The sequence below is a fragment of the Camelus ferus genome, chromosome 11 (assembly GCF_009834535.1).
Source record: "Camelus ferus isolate YT-003-E chromosome 11, BCGSAC_Cfer_1.0, whole genome shotgun sequence".
Taxonomy (NCBI): Eukaryota; Metazoa; Chordata; class Mammalia; order Artiodactyla; family Camelidae; genus Camelus; species Camelus ferus.
This window is the reverse complement of record NC_045706.1, coordinates 48467256-48485532: the sequence shown is the minus strand read 5'-3', so window position 1 is coordinate 48485532 and position 18277 is coordinate 48467256. Positions and strand designations below refer to the sequence as shown.

Sequence of the window (18277 nt, the reverse complement as noted above, 5' to 3'; positions counted from 1 at the left end):
TTTCTGGCTTACTTCACTTAGAACGACATTCTCCAAGTCCATTCATGTTGCTGCAAATGGCATTATTTTATTCTTTTTTAATGGCTGAGTAGTATTCCACTGTATGATATATACCACAATTTCTTTACCTAGTCATCTGTCAATGGACATTTAGGTTGTTTCCATGTCTTGGCTACTGTAAATAGTGCTGCTATGAACATTGGGGTGCATGTATCTTTTCCAATTAGAGTTCCCTCTGGGTTTATGCCTAGGAGTGGGATTGCTAGATAATATGGTAAGTCTATTTTTAGTCTTTTGAGGAATCTCCATAGTGTTTTCCATAATGGCTGCACCAAAGTACATTTCTACCAACAGTGTGGGAGAGTTCCCTTTACTCCACACCCCCTCCAGCATTTATCGTTTGTGGACTTTTTAATCATGGCTATTCTGACTGGTGGGAGGTGATACCTCATTGTAGTTTTGATTTGCATTTCTCTAATAATTAGTGATATTGAGCATTTTTTTCATGTGCCTAGTGGCTGTTGGTGTGTCTTCATTGGAGAATTGCTTATTTAGGTCTTCTGCCCATTTTTGAATTGGTTTTTTTTTTTTTTTAAATCTGTATGAGCTGTTTATATTTTCTGGAAATTAAGTTGTCAGTTGCATCATTTGCAAATATTTTCTCCCATTCTGTAGGTTGTCTCTTTGTTTTGCTTATGGTTTCCTTTGCTGTGCAAAACTTATAAGTTTAATTATGTCCCATTTGTTTATTTTTGCTTCTATTTCTATTGCCTAGGTAGACTGCCCTAGAAGAACATTGCTAAAATTTCTGTCAGAAAATGTTTTGCCTATGTTTCCTTCTAGGAGGTTTATGGTGTCTTGTCTTATGTTTAAGTCTTTAAGCCATTTTGATTTTATTTTTGTGTATGGTGTGAGGGAGTATTCTAACTTCACTGATTTACATGCAACTGTCCAGTTTTCTGAATACCACTTGCTGAAGAGACCGTCTTTACTCTATTGTATATTCTTGCCTCCTTTGTCAAAGATTAGTTGACCATAGGTGTGTGGGTTTATTTCTGGGCTCTCTATTTTATTATTCTGTTCTATTGATCCATATGCCTGTTTTTGTAACAATATCATGCTATTTTGATTACTGTAGCTCTGTAGTATTGTCTGAAGTCTGGGAGGGTTATTCCTCCAGCTTTGTTCTTTTTTCTTCAGTATTGCTTTGGCACTTCTGTGTCTTTTATGGTTCCATATAAATTTTAGGATTATTTGTTCAAGTACTGTGAAAAATATCCTAGGTAATTTGATATGGATCCCATTAAATCTGTAGATTGCTTTGAGTAGTATGGCCATTTTAACATTATTAATTCTTATAACCCAAGAACATGGGGTATCTTTTCATTTCTTTAAATCATCTTTAATTTCCTAATCAGTGTTTTGTAGTTCTCCACATACAAGTTTTTCACCTCCTTGGTCACATTTATTCCTAGGTATTTTAATTTTTTGAATGCGATTTTCAAAGGGATTTTTTCTTTACTTTCCTTTTCTAATTCATTGTTAGTGTAAAGAAATGCGACTGATTTCTGTATGTTAATCTTGTATTCTGCTACCTTGCTGAATTCTCTTATTAACTCTAGTAGCTTTTGCGTGGAGCCTTTAGGGTTTTCTATATATAGTATCATGTCGTCTGCATATAATGACAATTTTATCTCTTTTCTTCCAATTTGGATCCCTTTTAATTTCTTTTTCTTATCTGATTGCTATGAATAGGACTTCTCATACTATGATGAATAGAAGTGGTGAGAGTGGGCATCCTTGTCTTGTTCCAGATTTTAGTGGGAAGGCTTTCAACTTTTCACCATTGAGTATTATGTTGGCTGTGGGTTTGTCATAAATAGCATTTATTATGTTGAGATATATTCCTTCTATACCCACCTTTGGTAAGAGTTTTTATCATAAATAACTGTTGAATTTGGCAGATTCTTATGATTCTCAAGAATTATTCAAATATCTGTTTTCATAATAAGAGAATCATGAAGAATATATTCGGAGAGCAGCAAGGCTTCTAGACTTTATAGTAATTGCCTCTATTAAAATTTTTTTACTGCTAATCTAATAATTAGATTATATCAAGATAAAAGTCAGTGAGGATGATTTTTTGTTACAGGGTGGTTTGTTTGTGTCTTTCTGCACGTGTATCAGGTATATGAATGGAAAGGCCTTGGTGAAGCACTGATGTTTTCACTTACACACACACAAAGATATCATGATTATCTTTGGATGTATACAATAACACATTTATGGATCAAGGGGAAGGATCCTGTAGAGTAGGAGAGTCTGAAAAGCAAAGAGATACTGATTTTATGGAACTAGACCAGTGGGAGTTGGAAAAAGGTAGGAGGAGAATGGGGGAAGAGAATGGCGTTTGACTCCAGGGGAAAGGTGCTGGTAGGGAACATGGGCCCGACCTTGACATTCTGATGTCTCTTAGGGGTTGGAGGCAGAGGTATAGAAAAAAGAACAATCTTTTCTCCCAGAATCACTGAGATTGAGAGGAGTGTTGAAGGGATTGATTATGGATAATGAGACACCATGAAAATGTACGCTCATTCATTCACTCATTCATTTATCCATCCGTAGTCTATTCATAGAACCACCCAGTTAATAAGAAAACAATTATCTGCCCTTATATCTGAAATAATAAATAGAGAAATGAAAGTAAAAGTAATATATTCTGTTTTTTGTTTTAGTTTCCATGACTATTGTAGGGAATATCAGGATATTTTCTAGGCACACACTCAAATGTTCTCTTACCTGCAAATATAGGAAATTAGAAGAAAATAGGTAGTAGCTAAGTGGGATGATTTATACATTGATAGTAATACATATTTCTATAGACCATATATATATTTTTTTAACAGGCCAAGTTATATATAGGAGATATGTGTTTCTTACTGTTTATCTTTGTGAACCTTCAGTAAATACTTCCTGGGTGATTATTGACTGTGAACAAGTTAATACAAATTTGTGGGCTTAGTGATTTGGGTAATAGTCTTCATGGCTGATGTGTTACTTTGAGTATGTTATGAAATGCCACATATGCTCATTTGATAGATAATGTAATGTATTCTTATGCAAAAATCTCACTAAATTGATTTTTAAAATTAATGTTAATACCTTAAAGAATGGCTTGCAATGTTTTTCTTATTTTGTCTAGCACAAATATCAATGCCTTCTTATATTCTTTCCTCATTTTGTAATAGCTATGGCAATTTATATTAGTTTCTTTTCTGTACAGAAAGATTGTCTTCATCTTTCTTCTCCAGTCAAAACCCTCAAATAAATAATTCCCCAGATGAATAGAAATGAAGCACATGTCTTCCAAAGTCCTACCTGACTCCTTATCTGAGTTGTCATTAATAAGAATAGGCAAAATACAGACTCTGGTTGCCTCAGTGCTTTGTCTTATGAAAGTCAAAGGACTTGGTTGCTTAAGATACTTCTCACCAACTTGCCTTTCTTTTTCACTTAATACTCCTGATCAAATGCAAACTCACCTTGACTGGGTTATTATTTTAGTCATGAACATAGTAGCATAGATTAATTTCAGAGGACCTAAGCCCAGAAGCATGACCTCAGAGAACAGTTGGGGAATATCTTGTTTTTCTGTTGGTGGACTTGGCATCCTGGTCCTCTGAGGGCTATAGCTGATAGCAGGAAGTGGTGCTGAATACTAATCTCATGTACTCTGTGATTTTCACTGGTGCTTTCCTTTAGAAAGTATTTTTCTTTGTTAATAAATATCTTTTTGTTTTTGTGCACAGGCAGCATGTCAGCTGAAACACCAATCACACTGAATATCAGTGCTCAAGATCTGCAGGTCCAAACATTTACAGTAGAGAAGCTACTGGAGCCTCTCATAATCCAGGTATTAATATTATGGAAATTGCAATGTGCAGTAACTGCAGAAGAATTAAAGAACATAGGAAAAATAGATAATGAACCAAGGAAAGATTTGATATTTATTGAATGACTATGTCATCTAAAATTATCTTTTAAAGTGTTGTTAAAATGTTAAGAAAGTGTGTACTTAGTAATAGTAGTGATAAAATTCTGAAAGTTCCTCCCCAGATTCTGTTTTAAAAGCAACAGAAGTAATAATATGCATATGCAGTTTTCAAAGTAACTTTATTTAAATTATCTTGCTTGATAGTCATGAAAACTGAATGAGGCAGTCAGCATAGTCGAAACCATCCTTATTATATAGATGAGGAAACAGCCTTCAGTGACTTGCTCCAAAGCACATGGTGGCTCATTTGTCAAACAGTAAATTACTTTAAAAATACCAAAATGTAAGAGAAAAGCAGATATTTAAGGAGTTCTGTGATGAAGTCTTTCATATTGTGAACATTTCTTTGTTTATATGTATAATGATTCTCCGACTTACTAAGTAAGTCCAGATTTTATTTATTGAATTTTCTTAGAGCAGTGCTTTAAAAAACTTATACTATAGTATAGATTTAAATTTTTTTAACCCAAAATTTGTGAGGAAACACCTCTTTAGGCCTACCTTACATCATATCTCCTAAGACAATTTATCCCTATTTATAAGGCCTTGAAGCACTCAAGGGTTTCTTGAGTGAGAAGCTATACTGACCTTACCTCTGATCATTTAAAAATCTTCTGCTTGTCTTCTTTGTGAGGTGGACGGTGGGGAGGGGAGTAGCTCTGAGAATAGGCTTTGTACACATTTTTACTTGGCACAGTCAATATGGACTACTGGAAAGAATTTAAAACATGTGCCTCACTGAGATAGTTTAATCATGAACTTTGGCAGTCTTAAAGGCATTAATATCTGGTATGAAATTGATACTAGATGACTATGGAGACTCCATTGAGGTCCCTATCTTAGCCACCCACAGAATGGTCTCATGTTAAAAAGAAACAAAAAAAATGTACATTGTTTTCCTAATAAGTTTCACTGAAAAAATTGGAAAAACAAAATAAAAACAAAACCCAGAAAATAAAAAAGCACTCACAGTTTTACCACTAAGAGGTAAATATTAGTGTTTTGATGCATTTACTTCCAGTGAACGTAAAATTATGGGTGATTTTTATTATCTTCTTAGTACTTTATAATATAAAAAAAGTATCTTAAATATATAAAAGATATATGTGAACAAGGTGGAGATAGTACTGTATATGTAGATTTTATCTTAGCCTTCCATTTAAAATGGTGTTTTAATAATTTCCTCATTCTTTGTAAGTATGGTTTAATAAAAATGCTGTTTAATTATCTATCATATGGCTGAACAATAGTTTTTTAAAGTAGCCTTTCATTTTTGGGCATGTAGGTTGTTTCTGTTTTTTACTGTTATAAATAATTTTGTGCTGAAAATCTTCATACATGAATTTTTGTCATCAGTTCAAATTATTTCCCTAGGATTAGTTACTAAATGTACAAGTGGCCAAGGTATGAGAATCCTTATGCTTTTTCATATAAATCACCAAGTTTTTTTGAGAAAGTTTTAAATGAGTTCTCATAAACCATTTCAGATTTTATTCCAATGCAATTTACTTGGAGTGGGGTGGGGAAATGGCCTTCATTTTGGAGATAGCTGGTGAAGGCAGATACATTAATGCCACTGTATAACCCTTATTTTCCCTATAACAATGAAACATTAGAGTTGGTCACTTAAGACTTGCTAGTCATAAAGGCTGCTGATATATTGCTTATAAACAGAGAAAGTATCATTATGGAGAAACTTTTTTATATTCTAGCTGAAACCAACATATGTTTTGCTTTAGTCAAATACGCTATTAGAGCAGTCAATAGAGAGAATTCTAGGTAAATTCACATTAGGAGTATGCTGTTCACAATTTGTGTGTTTTTTCTGTTTTCATGTTTAAAAACTATTTAACCTATAAACATTTATTGAGTCCACCTAGAAAATTAAAAAGGGTGAAAATGACCTGAAGAATTTGATTTGATTGGAAGACGTTTAACTCTTTTAAAAATTGCGATTATGCTAATTTTAGAGGGCTTTTAATGTGATGCCTAGATTCAAACTTTTCATGATCTGCAAGTAGATGAGTCAAGGGAAGGGAAATTAGTACTTAAATGCCAGATAGTTCCCAGTTACACATAAGTGTAATTGCTAGTTTTATCTTCAAAGCAGTTTGGTATACCATTTCACCAATATCTCAGGAAAAAAAAGCTTCTAGATCTTAGCAATTTTCAAGTTAAATAAATTAAAAATATTAATAATTTATAGAATATTTACTATGTTCATATGTTCAGGAACTATATCATAAAGGAGAATTCTAATACAACTGAGTTATTTGGATACACTCTTAATTTTCATTATAATGATAGTCTCCTTAAAAAAACTAGTGCATTTCACAGTCAAAGAATCATTAATTTAAAATAACTGACCTTTTTGGATTTGATGCACAATCTTTTTGTATCTGTCACTTTGATCATGTATTACCTATCAATACAAATTAAAAAAATCCCATTAAATTATATTAAAGATTTTTCTTTTAGAGTAGTATCAGACTAAATATCTCATAACATTCCTTTTTTTTCAAAGAGTGTTTAATTTGAAATAGTTACATGGTTTATATTAAGTATATAATATAATCTTTGATTATAATGGAAGACATTCCAAAAGAAGTTAATGATTATTAAGTTCATAATACCATCAGATAGTTATCAATTTAGTAACCCCATTAATAACTTCTCACCTTTCTTCATTATTTATCTTCATGCTATATTCCTTTGCTTTAAAGTTTCCACAGAAATTACTTACCATCTCTGTATATAACTCAAAGTCAAAATTACATTTTAATTTTTGGAGTAATTGGTCATAGATACTATTATGTCACTCTGACTTCTAAATTCATTTATTCATAAATCTTTATTCTGCTCTTTTTATAGTTACTAGAGTCTTCCCCACCAAACTTGATTTATCTTTAATCTATTTTTTTCTCTTGGGCATAGGTAAATCACTAGGTCATTTTGCAGGAAGTTCAGCCTGGGATATATTTCAATCATTCACTTTCATTTTCTCTGTGAGATAACTTACACAGTTAAATCCTTCTGTAATAAATTCCTCCAATGGATCAGAAATAATTTTTTCTCAGCAATTACATTTTTATGATTGCAACTGTAGGCATCTGCACTTTATCACTTTCAAGATCCAAGTTTGGCAATGCAGTGCAGAAAACCTATTTATGCAGAATTTCGATTAAAGAATTTACATCTCTATGTTGTATACTCTCTGAAGGAGATATAAACTGCTAAATCATGCTACAGCATTACATAATGAAACTGTCTATAATGCTATTTGCCACAAAATATAATTTGCCCTGTGTCAGATTCATGTTGAATGTGAGCTAGAAGAGTTGACTTAAAATCCTATAAGGTAAACACAATAACAAGCTCCTTATAACATATTATCTCCTATAAAGATAGGAGATCTTTTTGGAGGGCAAAGGTTCAAATATATCTTCTGATGTAAATATATCCCATGTTTTCAAGAGGCAAATATAGAGTTAGAGCAATAGTAATAAACATTATTCCTCTGGCTCTCACCTCTAACTCTTGTAGGACCTCTTAGCCTTTTTGCAGTTTCCACTTCAATAGTGTCTCACATCTATTTCTGGGAGTCCCTTAGGGATGGCTTTTATATACTCTATAATACTCATTAGGTCAAGTTTAAGAATACCTGCTCAACTTTTTATCAGTCAGCATAAAGCTAGTGATAAGAGTTGGGGGTTGCTGTGATAAGACAACCCCCAAATCTCTTAGGCTTAGCAAAAGTTCATTTTCTGCTCAAGCTACATGTTTAATGTGACTTGGTTGTGGGGGTCTCTGCTTAATACAGGCACTCAGGGACCCAGGCTAATGGGGGAGTCCATCTCAACATTTATTTCCACTATTGTTACAACAGGGGAAAGAGAACATGATGAATCATGAGGGGCTTCTAAAATGTCCAGCTTTTTGTGACATATGTCACTTCCACTCACATTGCTTTTGTCAAAGAAAGTCATATGGTCAGTGGGGATGCTAGATGTGTGATCTTGCCCTGTGCTCAGAAGAATATGAATGTTTGTGAACAGCCCTAATTACTATTATCTTTCTGTTGCCTCCTTTTTAGGGGTTCCTTTTCTGTTAAGTCTGCATCTGCTGACTGGTCATCTATCCACCCAGATCACAGCTGACTTTATCAGGTTAGGCAACTGACTTACTGACAATTATAGGTTGGCAAGAAGCCTGTAAGGCAATCTAGCTCTGGCAGATCTGCCTCAGGGGATGATGGTGAATTGGTCCTATCACCACCATCTCCTTGGGGAATTGACTTTGGGGAGAGTTAAGCAATGAGTACCTAGCATTAAACAGTTATATCAAGTGCAAAGTTGAAAGACACACGGAAAGGAGTAAAGACATAGAGAAGAGTTCTGTTGGAGCAGTTTTCAAGTTTCGATCCACAAACTCCTGCTCTTGTGGGACAAGAAGGTTATTGAGTTACCAGGGTTTTAATGGGTCCTTCCAATTTCCAAACCACATTCCAATCTGAGAATTACACTCAAGTCTCTGTGGGGCCTCATTGTTTCCAGTTCCCTTGATCATGGACTATGTAGGCCAGATGCTTGTCTTCCTCATGTCATCTGATTCCCTGGCCTATTACCTCCTCATCAGTGGTTGAAATTTCAGAAGAAGTTCCATTAGTAGCAGCAATCCAGGGTCCTTGTAATTGCCCTCACTTGATTATGGTAGCATGGAGATTTTCCTGCAAAACTTTTCTTCTGCTCTTCCCTTTATCTCCAAACTTTGGAGCCTCTCACTGTGACTTGCCAATGCTCCATGGTCTATCCACCATGTTTTTCCATTTTTCCTGGTTTTATCTTACTGATGGTGGATGATAACTGCCAGTGATACCCATTTTTAGACTGGAAATGGACATGCCAAATTCCTAATGCCTCTAAAGTTGCTAATCCTCAGGATAGCCGAGTGGCATTGGGCTTCTTCAGAAGAAGGAAGATTACTTCTTTTTCTAACTGTGCCTCACTCTATCACATGGGCCCCAATGAATCATGTACCTAGAATCATACAAAATTCCTTATGAGAACAACCCCTTTCAGCTTTTTCCCTAATCTCTCTCCTCTCCTTGTCCAAGTGTTTGGATGGCTGACAGTTAATCCTTACTTCTCTAAGCACCATATTTTTCTTTCCTCCCTGGTTCCTATTGCAGAACCTGTCTACCATACCCCACTATTAACATAATTTCTTTCTCCTGTCTTTTAGCCAAGGGAAAAAAATAAATGCCTAGATGCTCAAAGGGTTCATTTCTACTGTACTACAGGCAGATCTGATTGACTTCCAGGGAGCAGAGAGAGGACCTGCTTTGGCTTCTTAGCCTTCCAGAATATAATTTCCTTTGTTTCTTCCAGAAAAGAATTCAAGTTTCATTTGTTTGTGGTTGTTTTTCTGTCATTTCTGTAGGTCATTTTGAATGAGCATGATGCCATTTACTTATGTTTCCTTGCTTTTATCTCCAAGCTTCTTTTTTGCAGCCTTGCTGATTATTCTATCCATAGAGTTTATGTCAGAATTAATCATGAAAGTTCCAAGAAAATCTCAGAGACAAGTCTGCACACATATAGTGTTCTTGTAGATCACTTTATAAGCAAATATTATAGTTTTGACTATAATCTTAACAAGTAACCTCGAAAATTAGTAAATTAAATGTCTTTTAAACACTTTTAGGCCCAAGTCTTATTAAGTATAAAGTGTTATTTTTGTGGTAGGATGAAGAAATAAACTTAATTCTGTCTCAATAATGCTTTAAAGTGTAAGGTGATTCAGTATAGTTGAGTTGATTCTAATAAAGTGAATTCTTCAATTTCTGTGTTCTTTTACTGCCAAAAAACTTCTCCCATGGGAAAGTTGTTAGGCTATAGCATTCTTTGAGAAACAAATAGTTGAGAAAAAGGAAGCCACTTTTTAAATTAAAATAAGCATAAGAAAAACTAGCAGCTATTTGATTAAAATAGCACAAGTCCCACAGGAGTGTGCGTGGTGGTTATACCAGGGGTGCTTTTCTCCTCCCCACCAGAACCTGGTAGCTTTAACATTAGCTGTGGGCAGATGTTAGTCTCTGAACATGCTTCACCTCTTCTCAGCTTGCTTTCTAGACCTTTTATTCTATCAGACTCTGATTTTCTTTCTACTTACTCCAATATTGTTGCCCTGTTGTTCTGGGTTCTCTGATCACCCCTGATCCACTTCACTTCTATTAATACATTTTCTTTCAATCTTTTCCTCCACAAATTCAGACTGATCCCAGAGATATACACTTCTAGCTTAGCTGTGGAATAAAATCTTTCTCTTATAAGCTGATTCTGTAGGCAGCCAGGTGGTATATGCTGATAAACGCAGACCCACTTGTCATTTTAGTGGAAAATGCTAGATTGATGGAAGCAACTATGGTTCAGTTGGCTGAAAGGATGGAAGAGTCCATATCCCTTCAGATGTGGACATTTTCGCTGCTTGCGGTGTGATTCTACCCTTCATAGAACCCACGATCTATTTTAGAACATCCAGCTTGTCCCAGGAGATACTGCTGCAGCTTGACAACTCTATGACTCTAGACCAGTGGTTGGCAAACTTTTTCTGTGCCTAGGTCCAGAAAGTAAATAGTTCCAGCTTTGACAACCGTGAAGTCTCTGTTGTAACTACTCTGCTATTATAGTTTGAAAGAAGCCATAGACAATATATAAACAAATGGATGTGGCTGTGTTCCAAATAAAACTTTATTTACAGAAACAGGCAAATGGCAAGATTTGGCTCCAGGTTCTTAATTTGGAGACCCTGCTCTAGACTGACCGTTTTCTCATGGAGATACCCTGCACTCCCACTGGTCTCCCAGGGTAAGAAATGGGCAAGATGTCACACACAGTTGAGAGCTCTTGTGAGATAAATTATTCTGGAGTGGTTTGTGGCCAACCTCTGTGAGAGACACAAAAGCCTCATTTGGGGGAATAGTGCTAACTAGGCAATTCAGAAAATTCTTCTCACTGCTGAGATCCTGTCAGCCCAGTGGTTTTTAACCTTGGCTGCACATTAAAATCACCTGGGGGAGCTTTTAAAAGTTCCAATGCCCAGGCCTCACAGGAAGCCAGTTACATCAGAATCTTGGGGAGAAGGACCAGGCAGTAATTTAAAAAGCTCCCAAGTGATTACAACATGAGAATGGCTATGCTGGCATTTATATCAGCCAGTGGCAAGCATGATTCTGACTCTTGGCACAAGGTTTGCCCCAGAATGGTGCCCCTTCTTTGTCTTTTTAATGGCGTTGGATGGTCCCCATATGGAATAAATTTATAAGGATTTCCCAGGGGTAACCTCCATCAATTCTCTGTAACATGCTCAGTTAGCTCTCTTAGGTCCTAGCAGGGATATTGGTAGCAGCTCTAGGAAAACTACTGCAACTGAGAGAACTTGGATCCACGTTCTGCAGCTCTTTTTTATTCAACAGTCTACTGCTAGATAGTGTTATGGATCCACATATGCATTAGGTTATGGTGGGCTCTAGGATTTTGAGTACCCATGGCATGCTTTGTTTTGATGGATTGAACTCGAGGTGGCAGATGTGGAAATGAGGGAAGAGATTCCATACAAGTCTGAAATTATAGTGTGGTACATCACATGAAGAAGTTTACATTTACAGTTACCTGCACGAGTGCTTCTCAACCTTAGCTTCAAAAAGACATCACTTGAGGAAGTTATAAACATTCTGATATCTGCCTCCACCACCCCTGCCAGGCCATACCTAAGGCCAATTAAATCAGAATCTCTGGGGTAGGACCCCATTAACAGTATTTTTAAAAAGCCTCCCAGGTGATTTTATTGTACAGCCACTAGAGTAGGACCTTGCTGCCACCAAAGTGTTGTCCCTGGACTGGCAGCATCAGACCTTTAGGCGCACCCATGTCTCCCCAGACCCACTGAATCAAAATCTATGGTGTGATAAGATCCCAGGTGGTTTGTATCACTTTAAAGTTTGAGAAGCTGGTGTAGGAGACTGTAAATTTCAACTTTTAAATTGCAATTTTGGGGAACCACAGTAGAAATCCACTGCCCTACATTTTTAGCTACCTGCTGATACTTGAGTGGCAAAGTCACCAGGAATTTCCAAACTGATACTCATATTGTTACTTGGCAACTGAAACCTTGAAGGGGACACCCAAGAGTGATTGTTCTATTGTGCATTTCTTCTGAAAAGGATCTGTCTCTCCCACACCGTGACTTAGGGTAGCCACTTCTACTCCCTTTCCTCTCCAAGCCTGTGGTTAATCTCATGCCAAGTGGTTCTGTTCTACCTAGAAATGGCTTTGGGGTACTAGGAAGCATGGCCTGAGAAATGAGATTTTCAAGAGCCAGTCCCTCTCCTTTAGGAGAACACAGTTTGTTATAATTTAAGCATAACTTTTTAATCTCTGGGAAAGTTGCTTAACCTTGTTATAGCTGGAATTTGGATATACAGTTAACCCTTGAACAACGTAGGCATTAGGGGTGCAGACCCTCTGTGCAATCGAAAATCTGCATATAATGTACAGTTGGATCTCCGCATCCAAGATTCTCCATATCCAAGGTTCCTCAGTATCCATGGTTCTGCATCTGTGGATTCAACCAACAATGGTGTGGTACTGTAGTATTTATTTTTGAAGCAAATCCACGTATAAGTGGACTCTTCAGTTCAAACACATGTTGTTTAAGGGTCAATTGTGTGTGTGTGCGTATATATATATTAAATCATAGTACTGAGTGCACTGTAAATTAAGGCTTAACAAATGTGGTTTCTGATTTTTAGATGAGTTTTTTCTTTCAGGAAACAATTTGTGTTCTCATCCCTGATTTGCAAGATACTGCAGTTCTTCAGTTTAGACACATTTCTCCATAATTCTCCACATTTTTTTCTCCTTTTATTTATTTAATGGTTTTTAAAATTTGTTTTATGTTTTAACACCTTTATTGTGGTATGATCGCTGTACAGTAAACTACACATATTTCAGATGTACAATTTGATGAATTTTGATAGATGTATACACCAATGAAACCACCACCACAATCAAGATAGTTAACATTTCCATCACTCCCCAAGAGGATCAATATTTGTTGAACAAATGCATGGTGGAGTCCAAACTTGGTTTTATTGTTTGTTTGTTTCAGGGTTGTAGGTAGCTAAGTAGAGACTATTAGACACTAATATTTGATATTAGTCTCAGCATGTGATCTTTTCCTAGGTGTGTTTAAGTTTACATATTTTTTCCCCCCAGGAATAAGTATACTTCTTGGATTAGGACTTTTAGCTATAGCTGTTTATATGACATGTAAATCTTTTTGCTCTGTTATGTGTGGCCCAGGGGGCTGGTGGAGTTGGAGAGGCATCTACATGTGCTTTGCTCTCTTCCTTTAATAGCTCCAAGTAATAGCTCTAGTTAGTGGTGGTTGTTAATTTAATAAACAAATAAAACCCTAAATTACATTTAAAAAGATGATAGTTGTTTTATAGTTTTTGTGTCATTTGTAGTGAGGATTTATACAGAGTGAATTGTGTTCCTCTTAAATTCATATGTTGTAGCCTTAGCCCTCAGTAACTGAGTGATTGTATTTGGAGATAGGGTCTTTAGAGAGGTATTGAGTTAAAATAGGTTCTTTAGGGTGGGTCCTAGTCCAATGTGACTGGTATCTATGTAAGAGGAGATTAAGACATACAGAGAGACATACCAAGGATGTGTGGAAGCAGAAAAAAGAACATGTCACAGTGAGGTGACCATCTGCAAGCCAATAAGAGAGGTCTGAGAAACCAGCCCTGGTGACACTTTGATCCTGGGCTTCTAGCCTCCACAACTGTGAGAAAATAAATTTCTGGTGTTTAAGCCACACATTCTGTGGCACTTTGTTATGGCAGCCCTAATGAAAGGATTTTTTAATCCTTTTATTTAAAAATGAAAATTAGTAATAGAAATTGTGTGCCTGCTCTTTTTATTTATAATTTGAAAGTGAACTATGTAGCCTGTCTTTTTATTTCTTGCCAAAAAAAGACCGAATATAATTTTATACTTGATTCTAAATCACTTTGACCTGATCAAACCCCAAATAAACTATGCAAGTTGAGATTTGTTTATTCAGAACTTATAAAAATTTACTTTTCCAGGTTCTAGACCTGGGAAATGACAGAATAGTCTGCATTAGGAATTCCTTTTGATTTTTAATTTAATGAGGGGAGGTAATTAGCTTTATTCATTTATTTATGTTTGGAGGAAGTATTGGGGAATGAATCCAGGACCTTCTGCATGCTAAGCATGTGCTCTACTACTTGAGCTATACCATCCCGCCAGTAATTCCTTTTGATTTAAAGACTACCATATGCCATCACAAAACTTAACTTTTACTTTTGGTTTAACTGCCAGCTCTCTTGGTAACTTTTTAAATATCACTCAACATTGTGGCTCTTGGTTTAAGGTGTTTAAAGTCTAGAATTTCATTCATATTTTCATTAAGTCAACTACCATTTGTTTATTATTTATAGTGTGCTAGCCCTGAATTTTCAGGATGAGTCAAGCATGGTCCCCTTCCCTTATTGAGTTCCTGGTAAAGCTGGGGAGGCTGTATGTTAACAGCTAATTATAAAACACTAAAATTGTTAGTGGTTGGAGGGATCCCTAAATTAGGAAGCCCACCAAAGTGTCTGTTCTTGCCCAGGCTGTGAAAGAATTTGCACAGCAGAGGCAGAGGGTCAAAGTGAACAGCTGCTTTATTGCTCAGAAGGGGAAATGGAAAAAAAGTGCTTGAGCAGGGAGAAGGGAAGGAAAAGCACTCAAGCAAGGAAGAGGTGCTCAAGCAGGGAGCTGTCAGCCAAGATGGCCAGTAGACACAGCTCTGGCCTGGTGGTCAGGCCACGTGGACTTTTATGAGAGGCTTCCACCATCATGTCCTTGTTCCGTGTGTGATGGAGCCTTGTTTGAGTTTTTCACTTCTTGCATGGGCTTTTCCAGTTGTTGTCATGGCAATCGTCAACTGTAATGGCACTGGTAGGTGTGTCATTTAGCATGTTAATATATTATAATGAGCATATAATGAGGCTCAAGTTCCACTGAAAGTCAAATCCTCCACCATCTTGGACTGGGTGGGTTCTAATCAGTTCTTATTACTTCTCTGCAGCTGCCTCCTGAGACTTAGTTAAGAGTAATTGGTTTCTATTTGAGGGAGGGGCAAGGGTATGATCCTGGGGGCAACAGCCTTGGTAACAAAAAGGAAATTTGATTTAATCAGAATGCCTGCAGTCTGGTAGACCCAGCAGCCCCCCTCCCCCCACCAAACAATCTCCAGAGATTCTGTTCAGCCATGACACTTTGAAAGGGAGATGGGGGAGTAATCTCAGTTAATCATTGAGATAGGTGGTCAGAGTCGTAGCCATCCCCCAGTGCCTGCAGGCTTTCCTAATCAACTTGTTGAGCCTTCTCTTCTATGACTCAGGGAGGCCTGGGAGACTTCAGCTTTTCTATAAACAAGAGGCAGGGTCTTGGGGAGGGGAAGAGGCACAGGGTCCTGCTCCCTTTCATAATGAGTGGTGTGATAGGTACATACAAGGAGCTGTGTGAGGGAGCGAGTTGTTCTAGGTCAAGGATGCCAAACATTTCCCATTCTGGGCCTAACAAATAGTTTGTTGTCAAACTCCATGAATGGAAGATGAGAGTGAAAATTTAGTCAGAAGTGATATAATAAATTGCCTCATAAACCATACTTTAGACTTTATCCAAATCATGCTTTGGACTTTATCTTATAAGGCAGCAGGAAGCTATTGGAGAGTTTTAAGCAGGTGCAAATATGTCATATGTACATAGAGAGATGGCTCTATTAGAGGTGTGAGATGAGTGTGGAGTTATGATGAGGGCCATAATCGATGCATTTACTTTTCATAATGATAGAGTGGAAGACAGAGCTGAGATTGAGGCCCTGTTTCTGTGTTATGGAGGATGGCTTGGAGGGAGTGTGGGCCAGGGCAGTAATCCAGAGAGCCATTATGAGAAGCAATGGCCGTTTGTTGGAGAGAGGGTGACAGAAACAAAAGCTTCTAAAGAGACAATATAAAGAACCTGGAGAGTAGAATGAAAAGGAGGGAATAGCCCAGATGACCTCTGGGTTTCTGCTTCAGGCCAGAGGTGTCAGTCCCTGAGGTAAGAAATACAGACAGAAGAAAGGTAGGTTGGTGGAAGAAGGCTCCCACTTTGGGTATGCTGTGTGAAGTGTCTATTGCCTATGGAACTGAATATTAACTCTCTCCTTGGCTTTTAACACTTTGTATTTAAGCTATAACTTATTTCATAGCCTATTTCTCACCCAGTTTCCTGTTTTTACCCCCAAAGTCTACTGAACTTGACTATCTGCTATTCTTAGACAAAAATAATTTCTATCTCTGCCCCTTTGCACATGAGTCCCTTCACCTGGCTCGTTTTCCCCTCTTATCTCTCATGCCAGAAAACTATCTGTCCTTAAAGGCTCTTGTTGGAATGTTTGTAATCAATTCAGCGCTTTTTCTGCCTGTTATATTACAGCTACTTGTGCCTCTCTCATCACCATACTGAAGCTTACTTGTCTTTCTTTTCTAAATGTCTAGGGTATTGTTTTGAACATAATGTGCTAAATAAATGTTTATTGGCTTAAGAGGAACTAAAAGAAGACTGGTTTTGGGAGAGTGCTGAACCTTAATCAAAGGATATGCGCACATTTTCTGAGTTCTCAACACTTCAATCTTTCCCAGTGCTTTTGTTAACACAGTAAAGGTTGCTTTTGTAGGAAATATGGAACAGTTGAAATTATCAATGACTCAAAGAAGGGACCCCCCTCCCCAAGACTGGATGATATTTTTGCTTTAAAAGGTCACTTGTTTTTCTAATCCATAGATAATTTTATTTTTCTACCCTTCTAATTTGTTTCATAATTGTGTTTGAAGTTTTTAGCCAATTAACATGGCTTAAATGTCTTATTTTTTATTTCACACATTAAAATTAACTCAAGGAAGCAAAAGTAGTCCTGAAGGCTCCTGTGAGCTACTGGCGAGTAAAGTTAAAATTCAATTCAAAGTATTTTAGCTAATAAACAAGAAAAGAGATAGCTGTTAACATGGTCTTTTTATATTACAATGATAGTAGAATTTAAAAAAATTAGACTGGGAAAGAACATGGTTATAGAATATAAATGTGATATCCAAGTTGGCATTAGAGAAGACTTTCTACAATGCTAGCATCTGAGACACTAAAGCAGTTGTTGAACTGATGTAACAGAAGAAAGTAAATCACAACCTCATGCCATATTCTGCAGTGCTCCTACTGTGCCCTAGTGTTGATCTGTACAGTGGCAGTTGATGACTTTGTTCCCTAAGCGTATCAATTTAAATTAAGTATCTTTGGAGCATCTAGAGAAGCATACCTGAATTAGGAAAGATTAGAAAATCCTTTTATTTTTTGGTACTCTAAATTTCAATATATAAGTATTACACACCATTAAAAATACACCTGGTTTTATGGAATTATACATGTGCAGAATTAATAAAGTAGGGAATTTCTTCTTTTTATACTACTGGATGTCTCTAATTTAGGACCAACCACTTCAGTGGGGATCTAAGATAAAGGTGTGTCTGTTACCTAGCACGGATTTACAGACTGAGGAAAAGTGAGTAAACCCAAGTTCTTTAAGAGTTGCAAGCCTGAAGTCAAAGATTTTCCATATGTGATGGACCCCCTAAGCTCTGATAAAGAAGGAAAGGGGTCAGTTGTGCACAGTGACAAAAAGAAAGGTTAGCAGGATCTGGGCTTAGACCCTACCTGAGAATAGTCTTTGCCGTAAATCCCAACTAAAGTTTTTGTGTTCCTTATAAAAATATAGCTCATTTTGTACTGAAAAAGAAACAGGAGTTATTTTACAGAATCACTTCAGGGCTAATTTTATTGTTTGCTGGTATTCCGTCAAGAGATAGGAGGCTTTTTCAAATAACATACACACCCCTCCAACCCTTGGTGAGAATCACCGGCTTTCAGGAGTCACAGTCACCGATGGGAGCTGGTTAGATCCCTGTAGGTGAGTTGGGCTTAAAAAAAAAGTTTTAGCTTTCTTTTTCCCCACCACAAGCTTACCAAGCCATATTTACTTTCTGAAATAAAATGAATCTTTGAAAGCATCGCTTGAATTTAGTTTAATCAATATTATATAACTATATGGGGT

The 18277-nt window shown here is 36.7% G+C and overlaps 1 protein-coding gene across 4 annotated transcripts in view; it reads left to right on the top strand.

Moving 5' to 3' along the window:
- Positions 1 to 18277, top strand: part of CTNNA3 (catenin alpha 3) — a 1348033-nt gene that overhangs the window by 60339 nt on the left and 1269417 nt on the right. For 3 of the 4 annotated variants that reach the window (XM_032491498.1, XM_032491494.1, XM_032491493.1), the window contains one exon: positions 3810 to 3913. In XM_032491498.1, coding sequence (XP_032347389.1) covers positions 3815 to 3913 — 99 coding nt within the window. In that variant the 5' untranslated portion in view covers positions 3810 to 3814. The remainder of the gene's footprint in view (positions 1 to 3809; positions 3914 to 18277) is intronic. The other variant, XM_032491495.1, reaches the window with a different exon arrangement.